General features: G+C 39.7%; 1 protein-coding gene across 1 annotated transcript; it reads left to right on the top strand.

Annotated features, from left to right (window-relative positions):
* Nucleotides 1-114: 114 nt before the first annotated feature.
* Nucleotides 115-2,684, top strand: LOC108374544 (uncharacterized; the record flags this gene model as incomplete). The annotated part of the gene is made up of 2 exons (XM_017630523.1): nucleotides 115-2,416; nucleotides 2,465-2,684. Coding segments are annotated over 2 exons (2,522 nt in total), but the record flags the coding sequence as incomplete, so codon positions are not given.
* Nucleotides 2,685-11,340: the final 8,656 nt, after the last annotated feature.

Consider the following 11,340-nt stretch of genomic DNA (forward strand, 5'->3'; position numbering starts at 1 on the left):
CTCAACAACTACATCTTCGCAGAACCCGTCTCCAAGTACCCATCACCGGTATAGGTGGCTGTAGTGTAGGTAAATCCAAGGGCGTAGTACACTTCTCGTTGTATTCACTTACAGAGCCTGAGTTCAATACCGATTGCTCGGCCCTGGTACTTCCACGCTTAGGGCACCTGATGCCAATAAAACGCGTCGATCCAACGCCGTACGCCGATTTTCTTGGTCTGCCACTAGCAGATCCGAACTTCTTCGAACCAGGATCTATTGATGTCGTCATCGGTGCGGATCTCTACGGTCTCCTCTTGCGTGGCGAGATCAAGCGCTCAATCACCAGCGACTCTATCGCCCAGAACACTCATTTAGGTTGGGTAGTCTACGGGCGCCTGCCCAACGCATCTACGCTACAACTAGCAACCACCTTTTATGCAACAGCCACTATTGAGCTCAACAACTTGGTCCAGCAAATGTGGAAATTCAACAACATTGATGGTGAGGAAAGCTGCTCTAAGATGACACAAGATGAGATCTATTGCGAGAAAATCTTTGAACGTACAGTGTGCGGTGACCGCTCAGGACGGTATCAAGTTCGATATCCCTTCAAAGAGTCCTGTGACCTAACTAAACTCTCTGACTCTAAATCAGACGCGCTCAAGTTATTTGCGTATCAACAAGCTCGTCTTCGCAACGATGCAAAGATGAACGACATGTATGCAGCGTTCATGGCCAAGTACCTTAGCCTCGGCCATATGGAACCAGTGCCAGCGAGTGACAACTCACAGCCAGTGTGCTACATACCTCATCATGGCGTTTATAAGGAGGCAAGTTCTACGACGAAGCTTCGTATGGTGTTTAACGCATCGAGGAAATACAAGGGAGGCGTCTCTTTAAATGATTGCCTTCATGTCGGCCCCAAGCTCCAAAGCGACTTGAGCTCAATCATCTTAAAGTGGCGTATGCATCGAATCGGGTTCATGGCGGACATCGAAAAGTGCTATCGTCAGATTTTAGTCAGCAGGGCTGACGCTGATATGCAGCGTATCATCTGGCGCGACGAGCGGGGAAACCCCGCCATATATCGATTGCTGACTGTAACCTACGGCTTAAATTGCTCGCCCTACCTCACCATAAAGGTTCTACACACACTTGCGACTGATGAAGAGGCGGAGTTCCCAACAGCTTCAAGGATATTGAAGGAGTCGTTCTACATGGATGACTGCCTGCACGGGGCTATTGACACTCAGCGCCAGCTGCAACAGCTACTGCAACGCGGAGGGTTCAACTTGCGTAAATGGAGTACAAACTCCCATGAATTCAGGCGACAAGTGTACTCGGTAGAAGACCATCCAGATCTCTGCTGTAATTTAAACCTTGATCGCGAAACAAAAGCTCTAGGAATCTACTGGTTTTGTGATACCGACAGCATTAGTTACAAGGCCAATGTAACAGCTATCACTGGGAGCATCACAAAGAGGCAGCAACTATCAGATGTGGCTAAAATCTACGATCCTCCTGGTCTGCTAGCCCCTGTTGTAGTGAAAGCCAAGGCTGTCTGCCAACAATTGTGGTTATCGGGATGCAATTGGGATGATCCCATCCCTGATCCCCTTCAACAAGAGTGGCAACGCTTCAGAAAAGAGATACCAGAAATTGAGCATCTTAAAGTGCCCAGATGGATTGGAGCTGCTCCCAGCGTACGCAATTACCAGCTGCACGTTTTCTCCGACGCATCGACTATTGCTTATGCCGCTGTCGCATACCTTCGTGTAGAGGATTCAGATAACAACATCAAAATATCGGTCCTCACTGCCAAAACCAAAGTTGCGCCGCTGAAAAAGATCACCATCCCTTGTTTGGAGCTAAACGGCGCTCTTCTTGCGGCAAAAGTAGCCGCTAAAGTCCTATCAACAATAACACTACCAGCAATACAAACGTACTGTTGGTCTGACTCTAAAACCACTCTCAGCTGGATCCGGTCAAGTCCTGGTAAGCACAAACAGTATGTCAGCAACCGGGTAACTCAAATTCAAGAGCTTACACAAGTTGACTCTTGGAAGTATGTACCTACTGCAACCAACCCAGCCGACGTCGCGTCCCGGGGAGTTTTCCCATCTCAGCTCGCCGACTTGTCGCTGTGGTGGGATGGACCTCCATGGTTACTCTGTCCACAATTTAAATGGCCGGATCAAGGCGACATCTCATCATGCCAAGGTGAAAACCCAGTCGCCTCGCTAGTAGCAATTTCGGATAACCCGATACCAACGCTCGCCGCAACCCTGCTTCAGAAGTATTCCAATATCAACATGCTATTAGCAGTAACGTCTTGGTGTCAGCGATTTCTTGCCATACAACTGAAGCGACCACATGCTACAACCAAATGGTGCACAGCATCCGAACGCGCCATGGCTTTGAAATTCTGGATAAGGTATGTACAGCAGATACATTTTGCTAATGAGATCTCTTGTCTTCGCAGTAACAAGTCGATTAGTTCGAAAAGCAAGTTACTCAAACTGAATCCAATGTTGGATGAAGACGGCATTTTGCGGTTAAACGGCCGCTTGAAGAACGCGGACATGCCTTTCCATGAGCGATTTCCATGTCTCTTACCAAAGAATGACCCCCTGTTCGTGTTACTAATCACTCAAGCTCATGAGTATACGTTGCATGGTGGCGTTCAAGCGACACTCAACTTTGTAAGAAGGCGCTACTGGATGGTTGATGCTCGTTCAGCGATCAAACGCTTTATTCATCGCTGTGTGAGATGTCTTCGCCACCGGGGCGTTCCAGCAAACCAAATAATGGGGAGCCTTCCCACTCAACGCTGCAACGTGGCAAGGGCGTTTAGTCACTGTGGCCTAGATTACGGTGGGCCCTATCAAATTCGCACCACCAAGGGCAGGGGCCATCACAGCTACAAGGGGTATGTTGCCCTTTTTGTATGCTTCAGCACCCGAGCAATTCATTTAGAATTAGTCAGCGACTTGAGCACAGCAACTTTCATCGCAGCACTTAGACGATTTTTTTCTGTAAGAGGCTATAGTTCGGACATATACAGCGACTGTGCAACAACGTTTGTAGGTGCCCATGCGGAGCTGAAGGCAGATCTCGACGCTTTACGACAACAGCTTGACGCAGCGGCACAGTATGTGTCATCTCATGGAATATCGTGGCACTTCATCCCGCCTGGGTCCCCTAATTTCGGAGGCATCTGGGAGGCGGGTATTAAGAGCATGAAGCATCATTTAAAGCGAATCATTGGAAATGCAACGCTCACGTTCGAGGAGTTTTACACCGTGCTTAAACAGGTTGAGGCGGTGCTTAATTCCAGGCCGATATCCGCTTTGTCGGATGATGCAACCGACTTTGCTGCGCTTACTCCGGGCCACTTTTTGGTGGGCGGCCCGTTAATTTCCGTCCCTGAACCGACACTGCTTGATGTCAACACAAACCGCCTTAAAAAATGGAGACAGTTGCAGCAAATCTATCAAAACTTTTGGAGTCGATGGAGCTTTGAGTATCTGCGCGAGTTACAAGTTCGGCGCAAGTGGCGTCAAACAAGTGCCAACCTATCACCCGGCGACTTAGTCTTAGTACGCGACGAGCGCGCTCCACCAACCCAATGGATGTTGGGTCGCATAATTGAAGTGCACCCAGGATCTGATAACATCGTCAGAGTTGCTACTATTCGTACGTCGGCCTCCATCATCAAGCGTGCCATATCAAAACTGGTGGTACTACCTCTGGGAGAACACTGAGACCTACATGGTCGGAAGGCATCAGATTTCGTCGCAGGTCCTGGACGAGGTGGGCGGAATATTACGAATTGATGCAAGCCTGTGCCTATCAGTGGAATGCTTACACGCCAACACCAGTGCAAGTGACGTTGTGACATTTACTTTTCGCTCTATGCCTCTCCCCTCTTCTTTTATTCTGCTCAACGGGATCGGATGTTCTTCGCTGACTTTTAACGCAAGATAATTTAGCAATTTTTGTAATTACTTTTGTGACTCAATAAAGTAAGCCTTTTTCAAATTAAGCAACAGTGCGAAATAAAGTCAATTGACCTTATATCCGTTGATCTTGTTTCCTGTCACCGTGAGACACTACCTTTCCGATAAAAAAATAATTATCGAAATCGGTGCAGGTGGTCGAATGTATGCGGTAACATACTAAAAAATTTATTCCGACGAATTGATGACCTTCTTTTTTTTAAGTCGGTTGAAAATAGATATTCAGAATTTGTTAATATGTGGCGATCTTATAATTATGCAACGCAGTGTACTATTAACTTGTTTGATTTGTGTTTAGAGAAACTTTGAATTGTTTATTTATTCGTTATTTATGCGTTAAAATAACTATAAAAATTTGTTTGTGTTTTCAATGTGGAGAATTTGTCCTCCTGGAATGTTAAAAAGTTCTGGTCACCTTACTAAAAAGCAACAACTACCCTGAACATTTAACTCACAACCTAATAAAACAAAAATTAATGCAAACAACCTATCATCAAAATAGAACTTCAAGCACAGATGCAATAAACACAACAAAAAGATACCACAGTGTCACATACATTCCGAAGCTGACCGAAAACTTCGGCCGCGACTTTGCAAAACAACAAAACATTACACTTGCATACAAATCTAACTACACATTATTCACTGGTTTTACAAAAGCAAAAGGCTCAGTAGATTCTCAACAACAAAGAACGTAGTTTATGAAATTAAATGTAAGGGTAAGGAGAACGAGGAACAACTAAGCGAGCCCTAGGCACGCGCTTAAACGAAAATGAAACAGATATAAAAAAAAAATTTGTCCACCGCTTTCACAACACATACGAACTACTAGGCGCTCAGCAGATGTAGCACCCACAAAAATAATCGACTTAGAAAAACGAGAAAAAACCAGATACACATTAGAAAGTTTAAGGGTTTTGCAAAAAAGAGGATATACATAAAACAAAAAAGAAGACACCGATGACATTTCTGCCGCCTACTTGATATGTTTATATAATTCAAATTTAGTTTTTGGTTTAGACAAAGCTACCACTGAAGGTGGTATGGATTTAAATAGATGAAGTTAATTTAATGACGAATTTTATGTGAGTATTTTATGTGTTCAATATCGTGGTCGTTCTTTTGAAATTTTTATATGTACTTATGTATATGTATGTGTATTTGTTCCTTTAGTTATTCTTATATATATATTTATGTATTTATACTTGATTTTAATAGATAATAAAATCGGCCGCTGTGGTGTAGTGGTAAGCAGTGCGCGCTTCCACTCCGCAGCACCTGGGTTCAAGCCCTGGCCAGAGCTACATCAAAAAAAAATATAGAAAAAAGGGTTTTTCTTAACAGCGGTCGTCCCTCGACAGGCAATGGCAAACCTCCGAGTGCATTTCTGCCATGAAAATCAGCTTCTCATAAATATACAATCGCCGTTCCGAGTCGGCGTAAAACTGTAGGTCCCTCCGCTGTGTGTGACAACATCAAGGCGCACGCCACAAATCGGAGGAGAAGCTCGGCCAAACACTAACATATGTGTAAGCGTCAATCTATTATTATTTATTAATAAAATAAACACGCCCCTAAAGATGCTAAGAAGATTAGCGAAACGTTGGGCCGTAAGTAAAATAACTTCGTCTTATTTACACTAAAAGAACAGATCAGACAGTCCTATCACAAACCGAAATTTCACAAACGACAAACTGATCGGATATACATAATAAAAGGGGGATCTTTCCCACAATCACCCCCTGGCTACGCCACTGTATCTAAGTATTACAAACCCAGCTATCATGCGTGCTGTATCATATGATGAGAGGTAAAAAGATAAAAATGAAACAATGTATAATTTAGTTTTGTTTAAATCATTCATGGTTAATTACGCCATTTTTATTACCACGTTTATATCAACACGCGTTCTTGTCTATCCGGATTTCGATTTTTAAGAAGCTCCCCGATGAGCTAGAGACTTGAAACTTAAATATACTGTTATCATTACTGCCCCTAAAGATAACCACCTAAAACTTTATTTTAAATGATCTAATTATGACAATTTCAAATGCTTTTACTATGTATGCCTTTTAATAAAATTACTTCGTAGTCATATTTTTAGACAAAAATCTAATAAAACAAATACAGAACGGTAAGTTCGGGCTACGCCGAATATTAAATACCTGCGCACGTGTTAAATATAAGGCGTATTCTCGAAATCATGTAAAGCCGTTTCACGTAACACGAACTGCATAACTGGACCCATGCACATATTTTGCAAGAAAGCATAGCAAGATAGATGCGACTCTGTGCTAGCTGGTTTGTTGTTGGAATTGCTCTCATTCCTCTTACCTAGGGATGAAACGATACTAGTAAATACAAGTACATACTCGATACATTTCGTCCGATACCAAGTAATTTTGTACTCGATACTTTTGAACCGAGTACTGAGTACGTATCGGAAAAAAAAACTTGTATCGAAACCCCAATTCATTGACAATTTTATTCCCGGACTTTTATTTTTTAATCTAATTTTTTTGTGAATAGTTAAAAAAATTTGGCAGTTTAGTTGCCAATGAAAACCGCAAGAAGGCGCCAACGTCGGGGTGACGCCAATTTTGACAATTCTACGAAAAAGGGTGCGCGTTCTATTTCTTTCGTAGCGAATGAACCTGCAAATTGGATCGAGCCAGAGTTCCGGAACGATCCACCAAGAAATTCATCCTAGGCGTTAGAACGCGCTGGAATTCACTCTTTTACATGCTGGAAAGATTTTTGGATATGTCCAAAGTTTCGTTTCAACTTATACTTTATGCTAGAAATACTGATGCAAATAGTTCAGCTACTGAAGCCTTTCGAGTTCGTAACCAAAGAACCTTCAGGACAGAATTATGTCACACTTTCCAAGATCATACCTATGGTTAACTGCCTAACATCTCAAGTGAGTAAATTTTCTACAACTCTTGATTGTGTCACCCAACTACAAACGAAACTCCTGGCGGAGTATAGTAAAAGTTTTGGTCTCATTGAACACAACGCCTACGCTGCTTTAGGAACTATCCTCGATCATCGCTTCAAGAATCTTCATTTTCAAGATGCGAACGCTTGCGGTCGGGCAATTTTTAAACTAAGAAGTCTCATTCAAGTAGACGCTAATACCAGCTCCGAAGAAGACGTTGTTAAAGAAGATTTTGACTTTTGGTACCAACATAAAAAGCTTGCGATTGGACAAAAACGAAAACACTCTACAAAAGGTGATGAGTTGTAGCTTTATTTATCAAACCCCGTCTGCTCTTAAAATCCAATCCGTTAGAGGAATGGGAGGATTTAAAATCAACCTATCCAATGTTATAAAAATAGGCGCACATCTATCTACATATAGTTGCGACTTCCGTACCATGCGAGAGATTATTTTCAAAAGCTGGGGCCACAATCATCAAGAAATCGACTTACTGGAAAGCATCTGGAAAAATTATTTTTTTTGGGCAGCGCGAGAAAATCCGAGTTTTTCAATTGACGGCTTATAGTACCTAACGTATTATTTAAACAATTTTACAAATTAGTATATACTCTTAATTTTTATCAGAATGAGCATGGTATATTTCCGAAAGAAGTTGATTTGCATCTAAATTTCTTTCTTTTTTTATTTGAAGGCCATCAGACAAAATGTCAAAAGTACAAATTCTAGAACAGCCTCATAGAGCTTTGATGTAGAAGAAAAGTTTGCTTTGTACAAAGAAAGACCTATTATCGTCTCATTAAAAATGATAAACATGATAACTTCTTCTCTGCAAAAATGCTGTTGAAAAGTGTTATAATACAGATATTTTTTATTAATTAATTAATTTGTATGAAATAAATACAAACAAATAAAATACGTACATAAAAAGAAGCAAATTCTGTATACTTTTTAAAAACAATTTATTGAACTTTATACTTTTTCTTGTTTTTTGAGGGTCCATCCTAGTAAAACTTGTTTTAAAACATGGAAGTTTATCTTAAAAAAATCTAGAAGATTAATCTAAAATCAATAATGATAGTCACATAAGTTAATTTGGCACATATGTGATAGCGTTTTTTAATACAAACAAACATAAACATATTTCAATTCTTATATAGGTAAAAATATCGATATAAGTAGGTACCGATACTTTTAGCCCGATACTTTGTAGGTATCGATACTTTCTTTCGATGCTACATCCAAGTACAGGTATCGATACTTCTATGGTATCGTTTCATCCCTACTCTCACCTCGCTCACTTAATTTTTTTGCTGTGTCTTGTTATTGTATTTGACACACAATTCCGCTGCTTGCTCCCTATGCATGCTATCACTTTTCAATGAAGTGAATTTTTGCATTTCGGGCAATCCGTGCAAGACTTCGAGAATACCGCTGTAGTTTTCCCCTTTTCGAAAACTACCGTTGCATGGTAAGCACGGAAGGTTTTACCCAGTACCCGGACTCTACCGCTTTATTGGTAGATCTACGCTCTTTTTAACTATATTTTATTGTCTACTACTACTTTATTTTCCAAAAAATTAAGAAATAAATTTAATTGAACGCGGTGTAAACATATTTTTTCATCGAATACACCAAGAATAAAAATTAAAGGTTATCTCTAACCTTAACCAAAAAAATACATAAAATTGCATCTCTATCAGATGTTTATGTAAATATTCTTCTTTTGCAATACGTTTTTTTGGGTCGCACCCTTTTCAGTTTAGATTGTATAGGAGACAAAATAGCTGTAATTTTATTTCATTGGATTGTAATCGAGTTTCATTCGATCACGGATGCCGTGAATCGGCCATAGTTCCATGTATAGTAGTAAGCACGGTTGCCGCATTTGGTCACTTGCGACCAAAATAGGTAACTTTTTGAGTGCTTGGTAACTTGGCAACTTTTTTTTATTTTGGTAACTTTTGATAAGTTTGCCATGTAAAAGTCAGACTAAAAAAGTTGGATTAATTTGATAAATTGTACTGTGGTTGTGTGTAGCGGTGACAGCACTACTAGAAACATTTGCATTGATCAGGCAACACAGCGCTCAGCAAAAAAAAACTAACCACATATCGAAGAAAATTATCGCTGGGCAGTATACTTGTTAATTTATGACAGGGTGGGGCGACTGTCCCACGTTCAATATTTATTGTGATATTTGAATCACGATCCATATTGATGGATTTCAAAATAGTGATGGATCGCGCGGGAATGCTACCCTGCAAAAAGCGGCTGACGATATCGAAAAGAAACTATCGATTCTATGTTCGCATACATATGTACATACACACATACATCAGAGAAAATTTTACTTCATTGTTAGCTGTGGTGCAAAATATGGAAGAAGTCGATGAATTTAAAGAAAAAATTAATAAAAATCAGTGTATTTAAAAAAATTAACAAACAAACCTTTTTTAACTCTATGTGGATAGAGAAGGCCGCACACTGGGGTATTTTGTATCAAAACTGTCGATTAATTCCGAGGCCTCTCAAACTGATAATTTTTGTGTAGACACCTCAAAATAAGCCGAAAAAATTTTATAAAAATTATCGATAACTCGTTTAGTTATCGAGATATCTGAAGTTGAAGTTTAAAAAATCGAAAAATTTTTACCGTTTTATTTTCTTAAAGAATACCTCAAAATAAACCGAAACAATTAAGTAAGAATTATCGATAACTCGATTTGTTATCGAGATATCTCATTTTGAAGTTTTAAACAAATCGATAACTTTTTTGCGTTTTACTAGACCAGATAACTTTGTTTTTTCAAACTTCTAAAATGAAGTTATCGATAAATCGCCTAGCTAGCGAGATATCGATGATACAGGTTTTTCTGTATAATACCCTAAAATATGCAGAAAAAATTAAATATTGCGATAATTCGACTATTTATTATATTAAATAAAAACAAAAACATTTCATTATAAATTTCAGTACAAACAATATATTATGCATCATCATTACTATCATCGTCACCATCTTCCTCGTCGGAATCACTGCCATGAGCACTGTTATTGTCTCTGGCATAAGCTTTTGGCAAATTTAAGGATGGAGATTGTAACATATCCACAGCTACTTTTGGTAGGCTGTGTAATTTTTTTTCAGGCAATTTTCTCCTGCTTGATATTATTGGATCAGAAGTAATCAGCATCATGTTAAAAACGTCTTGATTCGACTTTTCTCGATCCATTTTTCTGGGATTACTCTCTCTATATTTTTTGAAATTTTTGTTGCTAGCTTCCTGCGCTTCTTCCGATAATTGGCCAATCGGTAACAATGCGTATGCTATTATTTCAGGTCCGTGAATAAAAAATTTATGCAATGTTGGAGGCATATAGTACTACGGATAATGTTCTACAAATATTCTAGCCGTTTCATGTGCATATTCCCGAAACTTATGTACATTTACGTCATGACCACACGAAACAACAATCAGTATATTATGCATTCGGACTATTAAATTAACGTTGATTTTCGTAATCTCCGCTGATAGTTCCGCATTCTGAAAAAAACGCCTGGCCGTATTTCCGTCATTGGAGCTACCGAATCCGGGTTTTGGACAATCAACAATCAAACCAGTCCTCTCTAGTTTTTTCCACAATTTGCTTTTCGGAGTCTGATCTAGCTTGCCATTTTTTGATTGGCAGTTTATATGACAGATGAAGAAGGCACTCAAAAAATCGTATCCATCCATGCAAAATTGATAACCCAAATTGTAAATTATCAGTGTTAATTCAGTGAGAGCGTTACAAACTTTACCGTCTATCATCGATAATATTAAGCTATGTCTTACTACTACAACTTTCTCACCAAGTTCCACAGTTGAATTATTTAGATGTTTAATTTCTTCGCTGACTCTATCATGCTCTAGCTTTGACGTAATTGCTGTTTCTTTGATGAACTCAATTTTCAATGGTCTGCAGAATCTGGTAGAAGAAGGGCGAGGATTCTGCCATATAATTTTTCCCCGCATTCCAACCTTAATGGCACAATTGATGTTATTAACACAGAGGAATCTGTAGCTTCTGTGCCATGAAATGCTTGTTTATATGAGCTATGGCCAGAACTACCATCGAAGCCCCATTTTGTATATAAACATAATTCAGACAGTTCTTTTTTGTTTAAAGAATCAATCACACTGTTTTGCAGCAGTACTAGGCGTTCAACAGTGTGATTAAGAAGCGCCTGTAAATCAAGTTCGACTGAGGATTCACATACTCTCATACTATCGCTTTTTGGATAACATTGTTTTTTTGCTAACTGGACAGCAGTGTACGAGGGAAACCTTTCTGGAGCAGCCTGTTTGACAATATTATATTGATGCCGCGATAGTCCAGCTTCAACCAAAACAGCTA

Source organism: Rhagoletis zephyria, unplaced genomic scaffold (genome assembly GCF_001687245.7).
Source record: "Rhagoletis zephyria isolate East Lansing unplaced genomic scaffold, Rhagoletis_zephyria_1.1 Rzeph_scaffold_07822, whole genome shotgun sequence".
Classification (NCBI taxonomy): Eukaryota; Metazoa; Arthropoda; class Insecta; order Diptera; family Tephritidae; genus Rhagoletis; species Rhagoletis zephyria.